Source organism: Vulpes lagopus, chromosome 2, assembly GCF_018345385.1.
Source record: "Vulpes lagopus strain Blue_001 chromosome 2, ASM1834538v1, whole genome shotgun sequence".
Taxonomy (NCBI): Eukaryota; Metazoa; Chordata; class Mammalia; order Carnivora; family Canidae; genus Vulpes; species Vulpes lagopus.
The window spans coordinates 66,380,504-66,406,151 of NC_054825.1; the positions used below are offsets into that span (position 1 = coordinate 66,380,504).

The 25,648-nt window shown below is 39.9% G+C and overlaps 1 protein-coding gene across 2 annotated transcripts in view; it reads right to left on the minus strand.

The window, feature by feature from the left end:
* The window catches only part of GALK2 (galactokinase 2), a 136,927-nt gene that overhangs the window by 1,817 nt on the left and 109,462 nt on the right, over positions 1–25,648 (minus strand). For both annotated transcript variants that reach the window (XM_041743191.1, XM_041743190.1), the window contains exon 9: positions 8,427–8,628. In XM_041743191.1, coding sequence (XP_041599125.1) covers positions 8,427–8,628 — 202 coding nt within the window. The remainder of the gene's footprint in view (positions 1–8,426; positions 8,629–25,648) is intronic.

Consider the following 25,648-nt stretch of genomic DNA (forward strand, 5'->3'; position numbering starts at 1 on the left):
ACCAGGCACAGTTTTGTACCAAAGTTAAAGGCCCTAACACAAAGCACAAGGGTCCCTCATCTTTAAAAGATGTAATTTATCCTGATAATATAAGTTCACATGTACTTCCAATTCTTCCTAATAAAATTTACTCCAAATTCATAGCAGATTAAAAATTCCATAATTAGTTTAGCACAATTCTGTCCCCTTTTTTACATCTAAATGAGCTACTTCACTTCCGAGAAAATATCAGTAAAATATTAACCGTCCTCTAAGACACCAGATTTTTGCACACCAGTAATTCATTTCCCCCTCAATGATTTTCTCAATTGATTCCTTTTCATCATCTGTTTTACACATTAAATATATTTTTCAAATGAATAGATGTTTAAAGAAGAAAACAAGATGCTTGCAAATAAATAAAAATTACTCATCTCCTGCTGTCCCTCAAACATTCAGCTTATAGCCCAGTAGCTGAACTGAGCCCAGACTCCTATCATCCAGGCTGAAAAATTTTTCTGATTGTGGGATTCTGAGATAATTGAGGTCCTGGCTGGCAAAAGGTTATTTTGCAACTTAATGATTTTAAAGAAAAAAACAAAACAATAAGTTGTGATATGCAGTCACCCCAAACTATCTTTCCCATGGAAGATACTGGAAAAAAAAAGGAAGTGTTGTGGAGGCATCTTTGGAAGATCCTAAAATCAGGGCATCAAAGCCAACTGTGGCCTGATATAGAGAACAACAGGGTGCCCTCTTATGTGATTCTCTAAGATCCATGCTTTACCATTATGCTGGACTCAAATTATTCAGTCCTTTATGGTCCTCAATAGACTTTAATGGCATATTTTCTTATACTTTCTCATTTGAATAGTTTCCAAAAGCTGTGGTTTCAAAACTGAACCTAAAGCAAACTGAATGTTGTTTCTAACAAAACCCATAGGAATCGTGCCAAAGGGCTTGTTTCCCTCAGCATCCTGGTAGTTTCCAGAAGCTTGAAGACTTTCTGGGTAAATTTATTCACTTTTGAGAGTTGCTCTGTCACCACCCTGTCTGCTGCAGATGAAAATGGACTGGGCAGCATCAGCCATATGATCTGAAATCATCAGGGTTCAAATTTCTCAGAAAATGATAAATGCTATTATAAATAGCCTTCTGCCGGAGTCAGTGGCTCTTGTGTTCACACATCAAGGGGCTGCCCCAGTAGCTGGTCAGCAGCTGCCGAGCTATATACACTCCCAAAGTCAGAAAGGTCCTGTCTGCAGTGTTCCAAACTGGTCTTCAGTATGCCCTTTAACATATGCCATAGAAATTCAGGGAGAAATCCTCAATTTAGGAGACCAATATAAGCTTCAGACTAAGAAAGAAAAGTAGGTGAGCCATGTTTTCCCTGTGACAACAATAAGACTTTAAAAATATAGATCCTTGAGCTATTGCACATCAGAGAAGCAATGCAAGACTTAGGAAAATCAAAACCCTAGAATCCCCCCAAATACTTTGTGATGACTGGATTGGAAATCATGTGGAAGGGTTGGCCAAAACAACAAAAGCAGCCTCTGCCTTATTATAAGCATGATCTACAAAACAAAGGCTAGGGCAGATGAAAGATGCAGATTATAAAGAATGCTCCCTTTGATCCTTTTATCACTGAAAAGTACATTCATATAACTAATTTTCCAGGCACCCAATACAGATTGACTAAAATTTCCTACTTTAAATGAACTGATTGGACCATAAAGCACTTAGTAAGATATAAGTCACAAAAAAAAAAAAAAATGCAGGAGGGTAGAGGAAGATGCAGTAAGACCCAACTTTGCTATAAACTACAAAGAATCCTTGCATGCCTTGTATTTTAAATAAATTTTATTTATTTCAAAATATTTATACATTATACACATGAGTATTAAGTTAATTATTACAGAATATTTTGAATTTAGGGACAGGTTGTATCTCTCTAATCCCAGACCAGCACAATTCCAGGCATCTGGTAACTTCTAATACATGCTTGTTGGATTATTTGTTTTAAAATATCAATCTAGACTGTTTATTTTGTTATTAAATTAATGTTAGAAAACTTCAGTTATGTGAAACAAAGTATAATAATAAAGAGATGGTGTTTACCCAATTATAAAATATCTCTTTTGAATGAACAAAATACGGTTTTTATGAAATAGCCAAATTTTAAAATAGAATTTCCCGAGGCACATAAAACAATTTTCAGTTACTTGTGAGACAGCTCACTTATGTATATTATATATATATATAAATATAAGCTTGCCAGTAATGTAATCTGGAAAGACTTCTAGCTTCTGCTCTACAGCCTAGAATCCTCTGGCTAGAATCAATCTCTTAGGAAAATAGACCTTCCAGAACAATTTCTATGACTTTTATAACCAAGTTAGAAACACTTACAGATTACTTTAGATTCAAAAAACCACAGACTTCAAATACTGTTCAAATGAGAAAGTATAAGAAAATACAACTACAAGTCTATTCGAGAAATGTAAGCCACTAAAGGCTATGAAAGACCAGTTGTTCCTACAAAATGGCAGGGGGAGGGGGGATTGGAGAGGACAGTAAGTGGAAGAGAGAAGTGAGAGCCTAATAGAAGTGCGCCCCTAAGCGCAGATGAAATGGGCCTCTCCCTTTATTTGTCAGAGTGTGAAGATTAGCCTCAAGATCATGGGGAAAGGAACATACAAATATGGGTTTACACTTCATTCTTCCCTGACTGGTCAGGAGAATGGGTACAAGAGGCTGAGCAGCTTAGCTGTGGAATAAAGTTTGAAAAGACTTTATATATTATACAAATTAAATTTTCTAATTTTTGTTAGCCTATTAACATTTGTCATTCATCTTCCTTAATAGCTTGGACATTGATGCAGCAATGAGGTCTCTAATTTCAGCAAGTGTCAAAACAGAAAGAAAAGGCATTAACTATTCTTTCTTAAGTATAACCAAGAAAACCAGTAACAAATGAGCTGTCTCACATATAACTGACCTGGTTTCAAAATTCTTCTAGTTTCTCAATGAATCCTACTTTACAATTTAGCTGTTTCTTAAAATTTATATTTTGTTCATTTAGTAGAGTTATTTTATAATTGGACAAGCTTCATCTTTTTCTTTCATTATTCTTTGTTTCACATAATTGAGGTTTTCTGATGTTAATTTAATAAAAATAATAAACAGTCTAAATGCATAAATGTAGTTTCCTTCTCCCTCCCTGGTCCTTTCTTTGGATGCTAAACTGATTTTCTCTTAAAGAACAGGAAAAGGCTCAACTGAAAAAAAATCCCTTCTTTTCATTCCCTCTTCTCCCTACTTGGGTCATATAGTAGCTTCTTACACATTGTCCCTAGAGGCTGGCTACCTAGAGATGTCTTTTGAATATAGTCTAGCTTAGATCACCTTAAGATTTCAGCTTGTATGGCATGTGTTGGTGAGGATGTGGAGAAAGAGGAACCCTTTGCACTGTTGCTGGGAATGCAAGCTGGTGCATTTAACCTTTCTAAAGGTTAAAAATATGTGGTGTACATATATACAGTGGAATATTAGCCATCAGAAAGGATATGTAAATATCGATTTGCATCAAGGTGGATGGAACCTGGAGGGTATTATGCCGAGTGAAATAAGTAATTGACTTAGAGAAAGACAAATATCATATGCTGAATATAAGAAATAGTACGAGGGACCATAAAGGAAGGAAGGGAAACTGAATAAGGAAAAATCAGAGGAAGACAAACCATGAGAGACTCTTAACACTGGGAAACAAACTGAGGGCTACTGAAGGGGAGGTCGACGGGAGGATGGGGTAACTGGGTGACAGGCCTTAAGGAGGGCACTTGATGTGATGAGCACCGGGTGTTATACTATATGTTGGCAGATTGAATTTAAATAAAAATAAAATAAAGGTTAAAAATAGAACTACAATCCAACAATCACATTATTAGGTATTCACCCAAAGAATACAAAAACACTAATTCAAAGGGATTCATGCACCCCTGTGTTTATAGCAGCATTATCTACAATAGCTAAGATATGGAAGTGGCCCAAATGCCCATCAATTGATGAATGGGTAAAGAAGATGTGGTATGTATGTATGTGTACACACACACACACACACACACACACACACACACACACACACTGGACTATTACTCAGCCATAAAAAGGGATGAAACCCTGCCATTTGTAAGCACATGGTTGGAGCTAGAGAGTATCATTCTAAGTGAAATAAGTCAGATACCACATGATTTCACTCAAATGTGTAATTTAAACGAGCAAAGTGGGGAGAGAGAGAGAGAGAGTGGGAGAGGGGAAGAGAGAGAGAGAGGCAACCCAAGAAACAGACTTAACTATAGAAAACAATCTGATGGTTATGGGGTGGGGGGAAGGTGGAATAGGTGATGGGAATTAAGGAGTGCACTTGTGATGAGCACTGTCTGTTGAATGGAAGTATTGAATCACTGTATTGTATACCTGAAACTAATATTACACTGTATGTTGACTAACTGGAATTTAAATAAGACCTTTTTAAAAATTAAACTTAAAGAAAGATTTTAGCTCGTATGTAATGCCCTAGGTATGTGGACATTGAAATCCTTCATTAACTCAATCAGTTAGTCGCCTTTTCACGCAAATAGTTTCCAAGCAGGCCTTCAGGAAAAGCAAAGAAATTTTAAAGTGGACCAAGGAGTAAAGATTGTCTTTGGCCTTGTTCCTCTTTGCACCCATTTCAGCTTCCCTCTGCCCTCTTCTTTCTACTAAAGGCAACGGATCTTCTCAGGCTTCCCAGTCATAGTTACATCTGCTCCACTGGTGTTAACATTTTTTATTTTATTTTAATTATTTATTTATTTATTATTTTAGTCGTTAACATTTTTTAAAGGGGACAGGGAAGTGTGGAGATGATCATGATTCTTAAACAAAATAATACTCTCCCCAAAGTTGAGTTTATGTACCAGTGCCCCAGGCCTCTCCAGGATCCTTCGCAGCACAGCCAGTGCCTCCTCTGCCTGGCCCAGTGCAATGGTCATGAAGCTTCAGGAGCAACCAAGGCTTAAGAGTGTCTCATTTTTCATTTGAACCTTTCTACACTTTTACCATCTACAGCTCTCTATTATCCATATTTGTCTCCCAATTTTAACCACCCTATATCACCACTATCTTTTTCATTCTGCATTCTTCTCTCTTCCTGCTTACATCCACAACACAAAAAAGCATGAGAGCTCTTGAAAGTGGAGTTCAGACATCATTGTCACATACGACACAAACACCCTATTGAAAAGCATTTGCTGGCTCATGGAAGGAATGGCATCAATGACTGCATCTACTTTAGTTCCTGTGGGCTATCCTCTGAGGTTGCTCTGCCACTTAGGACCTTTGTAACTGGCAACCAGTGGGAACATCTGAAGACTATCTGCTGGTTATAGTGGCAGCAAAGAAAAAATTAATTATATAAAAAGTTCAAGGACCAGACAACTATTCTGGCCAATATTTACAACATGCCAAAAGGTAATGTTTCGATATTGGAAACTTGGTCCCTATATGCTTAAGTAGAAACTAATTTTGATGCTTAGCAATTGACTTTCCAAATAAAAACAACTGTATAAAAAGGGAGTGCACTCCTTATATTAGACAGAACTGAATTTTCCTCAGAAAAACAATACAGCAGATTAAAATGGGCTAGGCAGAAATAGTTTAAGAAATAAAATGTTTAAGTGTTAAATTCAGTTATTAAGAAAGGAGCTTCCAAAAACAAATAAATGAAATAATAAATAAAAGGTGCTCTTCCCTTTTACGACACAGCCCTAAATCTTACACTGGAACCCATTTTTTAAAAAGATTTTATTTATTTATTCATGAAAGACACAGAGAGATGTAGAGACATAGGCAGAGGGAGAAGCAGGTTCCCCATGAAGAGCCTGATGCTGAATTCGATCCCAGGACCCCAAGATCGCGATCTGAGCTGAAGGCAGATGTTCAACCACTGAGCCACCCAGGTGACCCTGGAACCATATTTTAAAAAATATATCGACCTGGGGCCCCTGAGTGGCTCAGTCAGGTAAGCACCTGCCTTTGGCTCAAGTCATGATCCCAGGGTCCTGGGATGGAGCCCCACATCAGGCTCCCTGCTCAGTGGGGAGCCTGCTTTTCCCTCTCCCTCTACTGCTTCCTCCCACTGCTTGCATGTGCACACACTCTCTCTCAAATAAATAAAATCTTTAAAATATGTATATATACCTATGGACTGCTAGAACAGAAAAGACACCGGAGATCATAAGACAACAGTCCAAAAGCACAGAGCTCAGAAGGAAAAGTGGCAGAGCTAGAAACTCAACCTTCCTAACTTCAACTCAGTTGTCCCACTCCACACACTGCCTCCCCGCCTCAGCAAGGTTTTGTTCAATGTTCCAACACCACACACTATGACAACCAAAACCTCCATTATTAAAGCTTTAAAGCCAACAGAGGAAAATAGATTTAAAAAAAAAGACCCACATTTCTTATCTGAGTAAACTCAAAGGGAGAGAAAGAGGTGTGGCAAAAACACTGGATCAGGAGCTAGGCTTTGCACAGACTCATTACGTTAACTTGTTCAAATCACTTAACCTCTTAGTGCCGTCTCAGATATCAAAGACCCCTGCCTACCCTCCTACCTTATGGTACAGTGAGATCATTCTGACCACACAATGTGAAATCTGCCATCCCAAAATGTGGCTTTTACAGAAATGAGGAACATTTCTCAGGCCAAAAACCCAAGAGTCATTTGATTCCTGTCTTTCACCTACAGAGCAACGTTATGAATCTTCCTTCAAGGTGCATCTGGATCATCAGATCCTTTAGCACTTGCACTGCCACCTTTCTCCACCCAAAGCCAGAGTCCTGCCAATGGCCTACAAGGCCCATGTGGTATGCGTCCCCACTACCTCTCTTACTTCATCACCTGCTACTCTCTCCTTTACTGCCCTCCAACCTCCTCATACATGGCAACCACATCCCCACCTTGGGGCCTATGCACTTGCTGTTCTCATTTCTTCACTTCCTTCAGGTCTCTGCTCAAACATCATCTCCTCAGAGTTCCTAGAAAGATTATCCCCCTAACCTTGGTGCTTTCTATCCCTTCTATTTTCTTTTTCATAGCACTTATCACTACCACTCAATTTATTTTTAATTGTCACCTCCTTCTTTCCCCAGGAGAATGTAGGCTTCAAAAGAGCAAGAGCTAATTGGCCATCCCAGGAAGAGAAAGTTCTTTAAGGGAATTCCAGAAAGCTGACAAATGCCCCTTCACTGCCTTTCAGGTGGGGTTCAAACTATCCTACTACCTTCCTGATCTCTGCACAAACCATTCTCTAATTTCCGGAACTGAACAATATTTGTTCCTTCCATTTACTGGGCCCTTGATACTTTCAGAAAAGAGCATTTGTAACAGAACAAGCTCTGGAAGGCTTTTTGGCAATTAGTGAGCAAACTCTGACGTCAGCAGAATGATCCTCATCAATGCTATGTTCAAGTCTCTCTACAAGTTGGGTTATACATGCCACTTGTGATCACTGGAGCTAGCTGATTTAAACTTTTCAGGCTGGGAGTGTGGCAATGAGTGAGGCAAGCCATAGGCGCCAAGTGGTTAATTATATTTTCATGACTAATTGCAGGCAGCTCTGTACTATCTTCTTACAGTGGAAATAATGTCTAGCCATTTGAGGGTTCTCCCAATTTCCCTTTCAGTTCTCCCAAGGTCAATGAAATCCCTTCTGGTAAAGTAACCATTTTACTCCTTTCTTTATCCTCATTCTCTAACAATTATAAGGAAGCAGTTCTCAGGTTTTGTGAAAGAGTTTTCCTCTTTACATTTCTGTCTCAATCAACCATTTATAAACCAGGCTTTTGTCAAATCCTTAATTTTCCAAATTGCCTAATCTAAATCTGGAAGGCAGGAAATGCTGGCTTTCTGAGTAATTCCTTCAGTAACCTCCCCTGTCCCTGAATATACTCCCATCAGGTTTAAGGCCCCCATGTCTATTTTCTCCTTTCTTTTGAATAATTCTACTAAACTTTGGACACCATATAGAAGATGCTGGCAGGGCCACCATTGCTGTAGATAGCACTGATTAAATATGATGAGAAAGTAACAGCAGGGTCCATATCTAAGAAAAGCTCCTTGAAATACCAAATCATCCTAAAATGGCAAGATGGGAGAACTGATTTCAAACCAGGAGCCTCATAAAGTGGTGGAATCAGGTCTCCAATCTTTCTCCCTCAGATATTTAGGAGAGAACAAGTTCAGCTCTGTGTATGACACCTCAGAGAGGAAGTGGAGAAGGCTCTCCTTTCACTTAGAAGGTTATGAAAATATTGCCCTTTTTTTTTCATTCATTTAAACAATTTCTTTGGCAGTGTCGTACCCACCCCCCACCTCCACCATGCTGCTCTCCTGGCCTCACCGACAGATGTCCACTAGCTGATCCACCTCAGGGCAGCTGCACTCGTACATGTCCCGGCAGCTGGCATGGCTCTGGTTCATTAACTCCCCCAGCAGCTGAACCATGTTGTCAGGGGCCTCTTCACATATCTTCTTAAACTGAAGCACCCGTGCAGCCTCGCTGTACACATGCTTTGCCCGCTGGTAGAGTTTGAAGGTGAGCACTTAGGAAGAAAGGGAACAGGGAACAAGGTGAGAAATATTCAATGGACAACCCAATTCAAAGAGAACTAGTCATCAAGGACTTCCATTTCTATCTCCATTATCAATACTTTAAACTTTAAATAGGTTTCTCTTTCATGGAAAGAAATGAAGAATTTTTATACTTTCTAGATTATCCACAATGACTCTAACTTCAGTTATAGAAACATGTCCTACTGCAATGGCTTTATCTATAATGCTTACACATTCCCTTGAATAACAACTGGGACCTCCTTACCATTTTCAACCTTGCTGAAGTGGTTGAGCTGGTGCTGTGGGCCTGGGGAATTTGTGATTATATGGGAGCCATTTAGCCTACTAGAAAGAGCCAGGGCTATGAATCTAAAAGTCTGTCATTTCATCTCAGCTCTGTGAAAATTAAGCTGTATCCAGCTGCTACCTCTATAGAGTTCCATTTCCCCATTTCTAAAACAAGGTTGAGAATTACTTCCAGGCCTAACATTTTGTGATTCTATGAAGATCTCCTTCCAAGCATTCCTCTCCCCACCCCATGTTGTTATATATTGTAAAGAGGATGCTAATTGTGACTGTTACCTTCTGTCTGCACCCCCAATTCTACTCTCTGCTCTTCTCTAACCTGCTTTCTGCCTCAGGAGGCTGACCTGTATGATTACCCTCATGGATTTCCCTGCCATCTAGACTAGGGAAAGACAAACCACTGAGAAATGGGGGTGGGGGGGAGTAGTAGGTCAGGGGATTTATTCCCCAGCTCCCTCCTTTTTTTTTTTTAAGATTTTATTTATTCACGAGAGACATACAGGAAGAGGCAGAGACATAGACAGACGGAGAAACAGCCTATTGTGGGATTTGATCCCAGGACCCAGGGATCACATCCTGAGCCAAAGGCAGACGCTCAGCCATTGAGCCTTCCAGGCATCCTGTAAACAGCCATTCTTAGGATTTGTGCAAAGTTTAGTAATTACAAGGGTGGGACTAACTTTCTATAAATTAATAAAAAATTAAAAGTTTTCTTTCAAACATTCTCAATTCAGTCATATGTGGCATATTAAACACAGTTAACTGCTTACATCAATAGGATGATGCAAATTTATATGAATTTTCTTGTTCTCTTTCAAAGAGGACCTAAATTCAGTCATCAAATCTAGTCAGTTCTTTTGCAACATGTCTTGTAATCATCCCCCCCTTATATTGCTACTGTCATTATCCAAATTTACACTTTTATTACTTTTCCCACTTGAACTATTTTGCAGTGGTTTCCAAATCAATATCCCTATCTTAATCTCTCCTCCTACCCACTTTGAGGACAACACTGCCAGACTGAACCCCTACCACACAGCCTTACTCATGCTACTGCCCCAAACTTTTACTGCCTTGCCAGTGTTTCCCATAATCCAGATTCCTGCTCTTGGCATAATCAGTCCCACCAGGAAGTCTTCCCTCCAGCCAAACTCCTCTACTTAGAGTTACCCAAACAGTCCTCACTTCTCAGGATTCTCAGCAGCCATACAGAAATAGTTTCCTGCCCTTTCTCTCTGTTTCTATGCCCTGAGAAGCCATGATGGCCCCAGCTGGAAACAATCTGGGGACTCTATACCACTCTTGCTGTCCATGGCACTCACTGATGCTCACCAAACACTTTCCGTGGTAACAGTCTATGTCCACAAAGTTCACCAACTGCCTAAGACAGAAAGCCGGTCTTCTAGTTCCATGCATTCCACACTACAAACCTTTCACCCCAGAGCACTTTCAGTAGTGCCTCTTAGGACAGGAGGCACTGTTGATGATGGTATATGATTAGGACTTCATTTTTAATCCTAGTTCAAAATCAAGTTACCTCCATATATCCATTGTCGCTCAATAATACTAATAATGATAATAATAATAAATGAAGTGCCAATACTCACGGCTCACAGCTTCCTACAGTTTTGAGGCTGAGGAAATGGGACAGCAAGATACCCTTTGCTACTGACTCTACGACTGACACTAAGTATGGATGAAAAACATGGAAAAAGAGAACTTACAAGTTAAATGTAGGTAGGAATAAAAACACATGTTTTGCTCCACCAGTAGTCAGGTCATGTTGAGTCGGCCCACGCCGCAATAACAAACCCACTGAAGAAAGGGAATAGAGGGGAAGGGAGAAGAAATGGGTAGGAAATATCAGAAAGGGAGACAGAACATGAGAGACTCCTAACTCTCGGAAACGAGCTAGGGGTGGTGGAAGGGGAGGAGGATGGGGGGGGGTGACTGGGTGGCGGGCACAGGGGGCACTTGATGGGATGAGCACTGGGTGTTATTCTGTATGTTGGCAAATTGAACACCAATAAAAAATAAATTTATTATTAAAAAAAACACTGAATTTGTTATTTCTGGCAATACATTCAGCCAAAATGGGAACATAATTTCTTTTAGGGTCTGAATATCAAAATATCCGAAAGTAAGAAAGTCTTACCAATACCCAGTACTAGAATATAGTGCCACCAAAACATGCTTTCTGAAAGAAACAGCACAGGTAGATTTAATAACAGCCCCTCAAACTCTCTGAACAGAAAAGGAAAAAGGCAGGCCATTGATTGACAAGCATGTGCTTGAGACAGTGCCAATAATTTTATGTATGGTAATGTAATCCAGGTTATGGATTATACATTCTGAAAGGAAGAAAAATGACTTTAGTAACTGTAGTTTAAGACTGTTTGTTTGTTTTTTGTTGTTTTGTTGTTTTTTGTTTTTAGGTCAAAGCAAAATGTTTAAAATACTAGCTTTAGGATTCTGCATGTTTCAGTTTTACCTCCATACTTCACCTCTTAGAATCATAGGCCAAGTTTAAAATCAGAGCATAGGGGGGAAGGGGAGGGTGGTGGTTAAGAGGAGAATACAGATTCATTTTTACTAATGTCCCACATATGAAGAAATCATCTAGTTTCCAGGTGCACTGCTATTTACAGCTGCAGCACAGAAGGCACAAAAAGCAGCATCTACCACAATCACAAAACAGTGCTGCTTAGCTGACAAATCACTGTACTGTCTGTGCACTAATGTGCAGAGATCTTTCAAACTTTAAATTATAAAAAATTTTCAAATATACAGGACAGTAGAGGAAATATTATAGTAAACTCTATAAGCCCATCACCTAGACTGAGCAATTACTAACATTTTGCCATATTTGTTTCAGTTGGTATTTTGCTGAAGTGTTCTAAAATAAATTATAGATGTGACATTTCATCTCTATGTATTTGATTGTACATTAAAATAAGGACATTTCCTTACATAACATCCATATCATTGTCACATATAACAAAATTATCAGTGGTGTTTAGTATCATCTCATATTCAGCTCATATTAAACATTCCCAGTTGTCATTTAAATTTCAGTTGATTTACATCAGAATCCAAACAAAGCCCACACGTTTTATTTCACTGTCATATCTAATAAGTCTCTTTTAATCAAGAACTTAGTGATTTTTGATACTCTGGATTCCCAATGTCATGTCTATGAAATACAGACACATTTGAGGGTCATATCCTGGAATAAAACTCAACATCCTCCATTAGGGACAGTATGTTTTAGTTTTTCTTTAGGATTACATGATCCTTTAAGATGAAATATTTTCTACTAGGATTAAATATACTAAAATAGAAACTGTCCAGAAAGGTGTTTTATTTTTTTTAAGATTTTATTTGAGAGAGAGAGAAAAAGAGCACAGGCAGGGGAGGGGCAGAGGGAGAAGCAGACTCCCGGCTGAGAAGGGAGCGGAACACGGGGCTCCATCTCAGGGCCCCAGGGTCATGACCTGAGCCAAAGGCAGACACTTAACCAACCAAGCCACCCAGGCTTCCCCAGCAAGGTGTTTTATACTAAACCTTAGGCTGGTGTTTTCATTTGTGACAAGAAACATTCAGAAAGCACTGACCAGATGACCAGAACTTCACAAACCTGGCATTTCTTCTATCTATTCTCCATTGCAGAGTGTTTCACACAAGACTTCTGAATGTCTACTGAGGTCTCTTGCAGGGCATTGTGAAGGTGTGTGCCAGACTGCCATAGCCCACAACCCCCGAACGGTAGGAAGTTGGACAATAAGGGAGAAGGCAGAAAGGGCATCTGCTTTCAATTGTGATATAAAAATTTTGCCAAAGGCTACAACAGATTTGGAGACCACCCTTTGGGAGGAAAAGCAGTTCTATGTTGGCTGAACATCAGAAATGCTCTCTGGGTCCGGGTTTCTGGCTTGTTTTGTTTTTTTTTGTCTGTTTGTTTGTTTTTGTTTTTGTTTTTGTTTTTTTCTGGCTTGTTTTATGCTGGGAACTCATTGGGTCTCTTGTACAGATACCAAAAAAAAAAAACCCAAGACAATATGAAACTTTGTCCATAATAGCTTTCTTCCTTGTCCAGTTAACTTTAAAACCAGATGCTCCAATTGTCTATAAACTCTTAAAATCCTTGAGAGCAATTATCATATTAAAAGATGAAGGAAGTTGTTTCTTACTATGTTCACCACATGCATGATTACTTCCGAGACAAATTTAAGAATATTACACCAGATACCCTTTCCCTAAAATACTACTAGTGTCCTATCCTATCATGGGAAATTTGAGGCTTCAAAGCAGGATATACCACACAGACTTTGAAACACTGACTTTCTCCAGTGAGAGTCTTGGATAATGACTGAGTCTAATCCTGAAGTCATGACACAGATTCTAAGATGTAAATGATCGTGACCATAAACATTTAAAATACAAAAGTTGCTGAATAAGTTCACTTATATAATAATTTAATTAGCTATTAGCTTTAAGCTGCCTGTTCCCTCTGACCTCCTGGCTGTGTCTTCAGGACACTCACCACTCGGGCTCCTGACCAGTGCAGGAGCTATTTTGTTGGCCTGGAATGCTCCTCCCCCTGATCTTGACATGGCTGGCCCCCACTTGCCATTCAAGTCTCAGCTGGCACAGCTTCAAGGAGACCTTCCCTCAGTTCCGATCTAGATTAACTCCCTCACATACATATTCTCTCGATCCTATTTTATTTTCCCAACACCTAACTACCATCCCAAATGTCTGGTATATATATTTGTCCATCAGTTTGTGGTTGTTTCTCACCACTAGAAGGTCAGCCTCGGGGAAGCAAGGGCCTTTCTTGTCTACAGAATTTCACTTCTGTATCTTCAGCAGCTGAGACAGGGTCTGGCACATTGTAGGGGCTCAGCAAATGTTCACTGAAGGAATGGTCATTTCCTTGTCTTTGTAGCAAAACCACACTGAAACTGGCAAAATAAACAATTATGGGACCAATGCAATAGAGAAGACCTACTATTTTGGCAATTTATGCTTACTTGCACCTTCACCAAAAAAGTGGGAAAAGTTGACTAAAAGAGGCTAAAAGACAATAAGTGCCAGTGTCCGAAGTGTCCCTAATACGAATTATCACAGATGACAGAATTGTTTATATTGTGTTTTGCTTCACAGATGTAGAAGAAAGGAGATTTCTGAAACAAACAAAATGTGTTTCATATGAAAGGGAAGGAAGAGAAATAGATCATCATAACCAGTTAAAATAATTTTTTTTCTTTTAGACAATCTTTGTAACATAAAGGTGCCTGCTCACTTTTACCTTAAAAGGATGGCTGCATAGCTTATCATCAGAACCCATCTCTAATCAATGGATCTAAAAGGGGAACAGATAATTTCTTCTTTTGCTGCATCTTTAGTGAGAAAGAATGAGAAAGAGCCTGTGACAAAGTAACACGCTAGGCACCATTTTCCTCATAAGATCTCTAACAGCAGATCAACAGGAGATGGGGAGGACATGCCTCTTCAATCTCTGAAGGAGTTCCACTGACTTAATTGCATTTTATTTTTTACTTAAGAGCCTTTTTATTACCTCATCTTCTAAAAGTGATGACAAAAGCCCTGAGTAAGATGGCCATCTAGCATCAGTCAACCAATAGTTCTTATTGAGCACCTGCTATGTGCCCCACACCATGCTCCAAATGATAAGAAAGACATGGGAATTAGAAGCCCTGGATTTGAGGAACTTAACAACTCAGCTAAACAGATTTAAAACTATGAGACCACTGTGCAGCAGATATCCAAGTGCTAGAAACGCTGAAGATGCATTAAGATGACAGGGTTTGGTGGTGGAACAGTAGTGGGAAGTATCAAAGGAGAGCCCAAGCCACAGAGCTTCCTTGCTGCCCAAGCCACAGAGCATCCACACAGAGGATGGCCAAAGACTTGAGCTGGGAACAGGAAGAGTGTGCTTACAGACCTGAAGAGGGCAAACTGACCAGACCCTAGGGCAGTCTCTCGAGGAGGCTGTCCTCACACTTGAAGTTTTAACATCCTTTACTAGACATGCTACACAAAGGTTGCAAACTAACAACCCATGGTCCACGCCCTGCCACAGTGATGCCTTCTTGGCCCATGTATTGTGTTCTAAACTGGGAATTTTTTTTAAAGATTTTTTTATTTATTCATTGGAGAAAGAGAGAGAGAATACAAACAGTGGGAAAGCCAGAGGGAGAGGGAAAAGTAGACTCTCCGCTGAGCTGGAAGCCCGATGTGGGGCTTGATCCCAGTACCTGGAGCCAAAGGCAGATGCTTAACCATCTGAGCCACCCAGGCACCCCTAAACTGAGAATTTTTATATAAGAATCTGGATTTCTGCTTTCCCTTGAAAAATTGAAGTCTGGCAGCACTGAACCTATATTCTTGCACAAAGGTCGCTGACTGGAGCTGAGGAACAACTAGCCCTTTTAGAAAGAATGTACATACTTTATTTCCACATAGTTCCTTCCACTCCCACTTGTCTGACACTCAGCCCATCTCACTAGTCTACATGCCTCCCTGTTCCCTGTGGGCATCTGCACATGAGACTTTTTTCCATAAAACTCTCCATTACAGGAATTCCTGGCTAGAGAGGGAAGAGGGGGTAAACCATGTGGGTCATCATGCCATAATAAGCCACTGTTACTAAAAAATACCATCCCCCACCACCTTAGATGTATTGATAGCTCCATATTGAACTAAACTCTGTCTTCTTGTACTTCTACTGGTTGGTCTTAGTTCTGCTCTCCAGAGATATGTAAACACAAGACAGTCCTTGAGAGATCTGAAGAAAGCTCTCATGTCTTATGTTTTTTTCACACATTGATGAGGATACAGTTTTCTGTTAATACTGAGGGAACGCTAATGAATAAGATAAGCTCTTTACCCTCAAGAGGTAATAGTTTAACAGAAGAAAAGTGTTGGTGAGGATGTGGAGAAACTGGAACCCTTACACACTATTGGTGGGCATGCAAAATGTGCAGCCACCATGGAAAACAGTACATAGGTTCCTCAAAAAATTAAAAATAGAGCTACTGTATGATCCAGAAATCCCACTTCTGGGTATACATCAAAAAAAAAAAAAAAACCTGAAATCAGGATCTCAAAGAGATACTAGTACTCCTATGTTCATTGCAGCCCTATTCACAATAGCTAAGATGTGGAAGCAAACTAAGTGTCCACCAGGGGATGAATGGGTTTTTAAAATGTAGTATGTACATGTAAAAGAATATTATTCGGCCTTAAAAATGAAGGAAATTCTGCAATATACAATAACATGAATGGACCTTGAGGATATTAGCTAAATGAAACAAGCCAACAAAAGAAAGACAAGTACTACATGATTCCACTTATAGGAAGTAGTTAAAGTCATTAAATTCACAAAATCAAAGGCTGGAATAGTAATTGCCAGGGCCCAAGGGGAAATGGGGAATTACTAATCAACAGGCATAAAGTTTCAGTTAAATAAGAGGAATAACAAGTAAGATGTACAACAATGTATGTATAGTCAACAATAATATAACACTTAAAATTTGTTAAGAGGATAGATCTCATGTTAACTGTTCTTATCACAATGAAAAATAAAAAATAAATAATAGTTTACTCGAGAGAAATCACTCAAGATTTATCAACAACAGATGCTAAGGCAGCTCCTCAGAGCTCACGTAGAGGCATGAAGTCAAAGAGGTTGTCCTGATCTGGATTAACCTGAAAGCAGGGGCTGAGACAAAGACTTGGGAGCAGGTAACAGCAATCTAGGAAGAAGGAGCAGAGGAGGAAGGAAAGGGAGACAGGAAAAAAGAAAGGCCCATAAAAGGTGCTGAACAGGTTACCACTATGGACAACTGGGGTACCAGTTGCTCAGGGGCCTCTCTAAAGAGCCATGTAGAAAGTGCCTCAGAATAGGCCAAACAGCAGATGGGAAGCCTGAGGCATTTATCCACAGACATGCCCACTGTGGCCCCCAAAGGGGTTAACTTCTCCACAGAGATGTACCTGGGCAGTGCAGCTACCTTCAGTGACTTTGGAGAATGCCCCAAGACACACTCACACGAGATGCTAATGTGACATGGGCTGATGGCAAAGCTGGAATCAGGTGAGCCAAGAGGATGGAGCACAGAGATTATGACCTTCACAGAAGAGGTGAAACCTGATGAATAGGTGCACAGAAAACCAACTAAAAGGTGGGGTAAAGAACAAAAAAAAAAAAAAAAAAAAGGACTGGGAACTTACAGCAGAAGGAACATCATGAGCAAAGACATGGAGAATAAAAAACATGAGGTGCTTTTAGAGAATCCACAGTACTTAGCTGTGACTTGCATGGAGTGAAGACGAAGAGCAGAAGCGACAGGAAACACAATGAAAGAGAAAACTGAAGCAGTAGACAGAGGCCAGATCATCAAGGTTTTGTAAATTTTCCTAAGGTATTTAAATTGTATCCTGCAGATAAGTGGTTCTTGGCCTATTTAGAGTTACAGAAACTTTTGAGAATTGAATAAAAGCTATAGACCCTCCACCCATCTGAATGCACAAATATCCAAAATTCTACATATATAGTACACCATACACACAAGATTCTGTAAAGCTATCCTTGGATCCAGGTTAAAAATTCCAGCTAGAAATAAGAAACCATTACAGGCTGTTAGCAATTATATCAGTCAGGATCCTTGTTTCTGAATAACAGAAACTAACATGGACTAACTTAATTTAAAAAAAAAAAAAAAAAGGAGTTTATTTAAAAGATCTTAGAGGGATGCCTGGCTCAGTGGTTTGGCACCTGCCTTCAGCCCAGGGCCTGATCCTGGAGACCTGGGATCGAGTCCCACAATGGGCTCCCTGCATGGAGCCTGCTTCTCCCTCTGCCTGTGTCTCTGCCTCTCTCTCTCTCTCTGCGTCTCTCATGCATAAATAAATAAAATCTTTAAAAATATTTTTAAAAACTTAAATAAAAGATCTTAGAGACTCACAAATTCTATTAGAATTATGTATTCCTATTCTCTATTAGAATGCAAGAAAACCAGGCTCATTTGAGTCAGAAGCCAAGGGAAGTAGGCAGTGAATAACACTGTCACAGTCACTTCACACATCTAGATATGACACTGGACTTGAGATACCTTATCAATAGACCCTGCACCTATTTGATTCAAAGCCCCAGGCATAAGCATACCAGGAGGAGCCTAAAGGCCCTTGCTCACGCCCAGGTGACGAGTGACATGGGAGAAGCAAATCCGACCCCTCAGTTCCCACTCTCTCATCAACACACACACAGCAGGTTTCCCTAGGACAGGGGCCTGGATGCTAAGTAACCAAAACTATGGCACCTGCCCAAGCGGCAGTGAAATACTGTGACTCTATTAGCAGTGAAGTTTTCTCCTCTCCAGATCAACCACCCCACTTCCCTCTCATGATTGGATTTCAAGTCTCCTTCACTGATTATTCCTTCTAAGGGTGATTTCCCCATGTGTCCTAGGAGTCAGTCTGAGGAGTTCAGAGTATGGCTAGACCATCGTCTCCCTCATCCTCAAAACACAGAGTTTCTTCATGTAGCCTCATGTTACCAAGCTGCATAAAGGTTGTGTGGATATGTAAAATGCAAAGCCCTGGTCTTCAGCTAACAAGCTCAAAAGTGATAAATATTTGGGGAATCAGGCTTGAGTAAAAACTTCATCCCAGGACAATTAATCAAAACAGAATAAATAAATATGCTTGTCTGGAAGAACTGGAAATCTTTCTCATGTATGTATATAATTAATCTTTCTGAGACTCTCATACTCCAAAATACTTACCCAGTATTTGGGTGAGGGGCTAAAAGCAGTCGTGTCTTTAGTTGTCTTTGCACTACCATGTAGCTGCATGCTACTGGACATTTCTCTTCAAAACAAAAAGCTCCCCTGGGCTAACCCAAAAACTGTTTTCCAAGAACAGCGATCCAGAGGTGGATGGGGAAAACCACTTCAGAATCTACTCTGGAGTCCTCTATTTTCCTATGCAGCAAAGTTATAATAAGTCTCTGCTCTGAGGCATAGAATCTTTGGACTATTTAAGCAGTAGAATGGAAAAACACTATATATTCCTCATTGAAGCTGGACTGTGGTTTCAAATTTATTTTCCTATTAATAATATTTTTCAGAAATGTGAAGTTTCTGAAATGGTCAAACCCACAAAAAATGAACTGCTCTTTTCAGTCACATTAGCATCCCATTCCCATGCTGCAAAACTAAATTAAATTAGCATTTTTACATTTAAGAGGAAAAAATCTTTACCTGCTCTTAAAAGCAAAACCACATATAAGAAAAATATGTATATATTTTTATATATATGCACTTTCAACACAAACCACATTAATCCATGGAAAACTACATTCCACACGTTATTTGTGAATATTTTCAAATCCACAGCATAATGCCATCTTGTCTGTGGAGAGTAAGGGCATCCCACATGTTTATAAATTCCCTTGCTCAGATTTTCAAGAGCAGCAAGAGCCAGCATTGTCTGTGTCATAATAAACTTTACTCCTCTGATCCTGAAACCTACCTTTGCCTCCCTCTGCTGTTGTCACCCTAACCTGCATTTTATACTCTGGAACACATGAGGCCTGTGTTAAGTCCAGGGCCATTCTTTTTTTTTTTTTTTTTTTTTTTAGTGTGTTGTGACAAGCTTTAGTTTTTTATTTTTTATTGGTGTTCAATTTACCAACATACAGAATAACACCCAGTGCTCATCCCGTCAAGTGCCCCCCTCAGTGCCCGTCACCCATTCACCCCCACCCCCCACCCTCCTCCCCTTCCTCCACCCCGAGTTCATTTCCCAGAGTTAGGAGTCTTTATGTTCTGTCTCCCTTCCTGATATTTCCCACACATTTCTTCTCCCTTCCCTTCTATTCCCTTTCACTATTATTTATATTCCCCAAATGAATGAGAACATACACTGTTTGTCCTTCTCCGATTGACTTATTTTACTCAGCATAATACCCTCCAGTTCCATCCACGTCTAATCAAATGGTGGGTATTTGTCGTTTCTAATGGCTGAGTAATATTCCACTGTATACATAGACCACATCTTCTTTATCCATTCATCTTTTGATGGACACCAAGGCTCCTTCCACAGTTTGGCTAAGTCCAGGGCCATTCAGATGTCAAGACAGAACCCACTGCTCCCTAATTACTGTGTCCCCTTCTAAGTGTAGTTATCACACATTGCTTCAGGAGGGCAGAGGCTGTGCTGTCTTCATCTTTACAGCAGTGAAGAACACTGTCACAGTCACTTCACACATCTAGATATGACACTGGACTTGAGATATCTGTCAATGGACTTTGTGTCTATTAGACTCAAAGCCCCAGACATAAGTGCATGCCAGGACACCTGGAGAAGTCTAAGGTCCTTGCTCATACCCAGTGACAAGTGATGTGGGAGAAACAAATCCGACCCCTCAGTTCCCACCATAGGAAGCAAGACCCACCCTCTCATCAACACACATACAGCAGGTTTCCCTAGGACAGGGGCCTGGATGCTAGGTAACCAAAACTATGGCACCTGCCCAAGCAGCAGTGAAATACTGTGACTCTATTAGCAGTGAAGTTTTTTCTCTCCAGACACTAGAGCCTAAAAGAGAGTCTTGAATGTAACAATAAATTCCCAATAATTCTCAATTCTCAATAAATGTCAACTTTTTGCTTCCATCCCATTGGCAAAAGAACTGAAGCTGCCTCCTGGATGAGCCACATTTTATGCTTTCCTCTCTTTCTTGAGGAAACTACTTTCTCATTAACTTCTCAGAATTTCACTAAAATTTTGTTCTTGGAAAAAGTGAAAGGACAAGAAGACAATTTAAAGTCATTTGAAAGGAGCCTAGGGAGTTGGGAAGGAGTCTTGGTCAATGCAGAGCTGAATGAAGGACTGGAAAGGATCATCCTCGCCTAGAGCTGGCCTGCTCTAATATTATAACATCAAAGGGAATGGGATCTCGTCTTTATTTTCTTCTACTAATTGAACTACATGGGGAAAATGTAAGAGAGCAAAAAGGATGAGGAGAGTCAAAGGGAAACTCAGTGTTTATCTGAGAAATAAGTAGTATATTTTCATCAGAACACTTTAGCAAAAAAAAAAAAAAAAAGAACACTTTAGCATTTATTTTATTGTTGTCTTCCCACAAAAGGCTGAATAAATGAGATAAGGATTATGCTGGCCTTCTTGACTGCTATGCAAAGTCCCTACGATGGTGCTTGAATAGTTGCCCTTCAATTGAGTACTTGTTGAATAAAGGAATAAAAACTTACTCCTATTTACTTGTATTACTCATTTTTTTGTCATTATGATAAAAAAGTAGGAGTTTGCCAAATTATGACGATAGATTAAGCAAGTGAGAAGCTATGTCATCCACCATGCAAGGAAACCCAGCTAGCTTGCGTAGGCTGTCGTGCAGAGTTTGCTTTTGAGAGGGATGCACTAGTGCAGACCAGGAAGGTGGCCTGGGCATTGCACAAGAGAGGAAAGTAGGAGGAAGCTCTGAGACATGCTAAAAGGCCTCCCCACTCTTAGTTTCCTCATGGCAAGTACTAAGACAGTAGACCCACACTACACCTGGACTTTCCAAAACACAGTGTGATATTAGGGAAGAGAAAAGGGCACACTTTCACAATCATCTAATGAGATGTTTCTATTCTCAAGGTGCTTACCACAAAACTGTTAAGTCCTGCAGAGACAGATGAGGAGGCTGCCATTTCACAGAAGCCGGCGATTACACGTGTGTTTATGAGACTCCCCAGGCACCAGGATGGCAAGTGAATGCACACAGGCATGAGTTTGTTTGTGGTCTCTCTGTCTTTGTGTTTATGTGCTTTTCCATAAACTGGCTCTATATACACATCAGTCTCTCTTCCTTTATCAGATTCTTTTCTCCTTTCTCCTTGTCTGACTTTTTCCTTTTGATTTGTATCCTCTCTGACCCTTTCCCCTCTTGGACTAATATACAGAAATGAAGCATATAACTTGCTATTTGTTGGTATTGAGTAGAATTTTATACTCCTTGTTCTTAGAACATTTTATAGTTTCTCACTAAAAGACTAAATGTGGGGCACCTGGGTGGCTCAGCGGCTGAGCGTCTGCCTTTGGCTCAGGGCATGATCCTGGGATCGTGGGGTTCTGTGATCGAGTCTCACATCAGGCTCCCTGCATAGAGCCTGCCTCTCCCACTGCCTGTGTCTCTGCCTCTCTCTCTCTCTCTGTCTCTCATGAATAAATAAATAAAATCTTTTTAAAAAAATAAAAAATAAAAGACTAAATGTTACTGCTATTCCTAGGGAGGTGGTCTCTGGTCTTTTTTTTTTTAAGATTTTATTTATTTATTCATGATATATATATATATATATATATATATATACAGGCAGAGGCAGAAGCAGGCCCCATGCAGGGAGCCTGATGTGGGACTTGAACCCGGGACTCCAGGATCACGCCCTGGACGGAAGGCAGGCACTAAACCGCTGAGCCACCCAGGGATTCCCTGGTCTCTGGTCTTTTTTACTTCATCAATAACCCTTGATAGAATTAAGGCCTCCCAGTGGCACTAACAGACTAAAGGTGTTCATTCTTGTGCTCTCCTATACCATTTCTGCCTGTAGACAATATGAAGAACCATCTTCCTCAAGCTTTAAAAAAAAAAAAAAAACTCTGTAAAGGAGGAGGCAAGGCACTGTTGGGGATCTACCCCAAAGATTCAGATGCAATGAAATGCCGGGACACCTGCACCCCGATGTTTCTAGCAGCAATGTCCACAATAGCCAAACTGTGGAAGGAGCCTTGGTGTCCATCAAAAGATGAATGGATAAAGAAGATGTGGTCTATGTATACAATGGAATATTACTCAGCCATTAGAAACGACAAATACCCACCATTTGCTTCAATGTGGATGGAACTGGAGGGTATTATACTGAGTGAAGTAAGTCAATTGGAGAAGGACAAACAGTGTATGTTCTCATTCATTTGGGGAATATAACTAATAGTGAAAGGGAATATAAGGGAAGGGAGAAGAAATGTGTGGGGAATATCAGAAAGGGAGACAGAACATAAAGACTCCTAATTCTGGGAAATGAACTCGGGGTGGTGGAAGGGGAGGAGGGCGGGGGGTGGGGGTGAATGGGTGACAGGCACTGAGGGGGGCACTTGATGGGATGAGCACTGGGTGTTATTCTGTATGTTGGTAAATTGAACACCAATAAAAATTAATGTATAAAAAAAAAAGGAGGAGGCAAGATAGTGGAAGAGTAGGGGCCCTCAACTTATCTGGTCCCACAAACTTACCTAGATAACTTTCAAAACATCCTGAACACCTATGAATTCGACCTGAGAGGTGAAGAGAGAACAGCTGAAATGCTACAGACAGAAAAAATGTTGCTTCTGACAAGCCGCTCTGCACTGGACAAAATGACTAGAAAGAAGAATTCACCACAAAAGAAAGAATTGGAAGCAATACTCTCTGCCACAGAGTTACTTAATGTGGATTTAAATACAATGTCAGAAATTCAATTCAGAAGAAGCACAATTATAAAGCTACAGGTGGCTCTGGAAAAAAGCATAAAGGACTCTAGAGACTCTGTTACTACAGAATTGAGATCCAATCAGAACAAAACTAAAAATAAATTAAATGAGATGTGTTCCAAACTGGAGGCTCTAACTGCTAGGGTTAATGAGGTAGAAGAAAGAGTGAGCGACATAGAAGACAAGTTGATATAAGAAGAAACGTGGGGGAAAAAGAGAAAAACAATCAAAAGACCATGAGGAAAGGCTTAGGGGGAACATGATAGCTTGAAAAGGAAGAATATACATCTAATTGGGATTCCAAAAGACTGAGAGAGAGAAAGAGAGACAGAGAGAGAGAGAGAGAGAGAGAGAGAGAAACACAAAGTATATTTGAGCAAACCATAGCTGAGAATTTCCCTAATCTGGGGAAGGAAACAGGCATTCAGTTCCAAGAGATAGAGAAGACCACCCCCCCAATCCATAAAAACCGTTCAACACCTTGACATTTAATAGTGAAACTTGCAAATTCCAAAGATAATGAGAAAAATCTTAAAGCAGCTTGAGAGAAGAGATTCTTAACTTATATGGGGAGAAATATTAGATTAACAGCAGACCTCTCCACAGAGACCTGCAGGCCAGAAATGGCTGGCAGGATATATTCAGGGTCCTAAATGAGAAGAACATGCAGCCAAAAATACTCTATCCAGCAAGGCTCTCATTCAGAATAGATGGAGAAATAAAGAGCTTCCAGGACAGAAACGAAAAGAATATGTGACCACCAAACCAGCTCTGCAAGAAATATTAAGGGGGACTCTGTAAAAGATAGAGGGAACCCAAGGAAACAACCCACAGAAACAGGGATTGTGTAGGTAATATGATGACACTAAATTCATATCTTTCAATAGTAACTCTGAATGTGAATGGGCTAAATGATCCCATCAAAAGACACAGGGTATCAGACTGGATAAAAAAGCAAGACCCACCTATATGCTGTCTATAAGAGGCTCATTTTAGACCTAAAGACACCTCCAGCCTGAAAATGAAGGGATGGAAAAGCCATATGCATTCAAATGGTCCTCAAAAGAAATCTGGGGAGCAATCCTCATATCAGATAAATTAGAGTTTATACCAAAGACTGCAATAAGAGATGAAGAGGGACACTATATCATACTTAAAGGGTCTATCCAACAAGAAGACCTAAAAATTATGAATATTCATGCTCCTAACGTGGGAGCAGCCAAGCATATCAATTAATAACCAAAATAAAGAGATACACAGATAATAAATACACTAATAGTAGGAGACTTCAACGTGGCACTCTCAGCAAAGAGAAATCTTCTAAGTACAACATCACCAAAGAAAAAAGGGCCTTGAATGATACACTGGACCAAATAGATTTCACAGATATATTCAGAACATTCGATCCTATTGCAACTGAATACACATTCTTCTCAAGTGCACATGGAACTTTCTCCAGAATAGACCACATACTGGGTCACAAATCAGGTCTCAACAGATACCAAAAGATTGGGATTGTCCCCTGCATCTTTTCGGACCACAAATGCTTTGAAACTAGAACTCAATCACAAGAACAAATTTGGAAGAAACTCAAACACATGGAGGTTAAAGAGCATCCTACTAAAAGATGAATGGGTCAACCAGGAGATTAGAGAAGAATTAAAAAGATTCATGGAAACTAATGAAAATGAAAATACAACCACACAAAATCTTTGGGATATAGCAATAGCAGTCCTAAAAGAAATACATCGCAATACAGGCCTCCCTCAAAAAACTGGAAAAAACTCAAATACACAAATTAACCTCGCACCTAAAGGAATTGGAAAAAGAACAGCAAGTAAAGCCTACACCAAGCAGAATAAGAGAGATAATAAAGATTCGAGCAGAACTCAGTGAAATAGAGACCAGAAGAACTGTAAAACAGATAACAAAACCAGGAGCTGATCCTTTGAAAGTATTAATAAGATAGATAAACCCCTAGCCAGCCTTATTAAGAAGAAAAAAGATTCAAATTAATAAAATCACAAACGAAAGAGATCACCACCAATACCAAGGAAATACAAGGGATTCTAATAACATATTATAAGCAGATATATACCAACAAATTAGGCAATTTAGAAGAAATGGATGCATTTCTGGAAACCC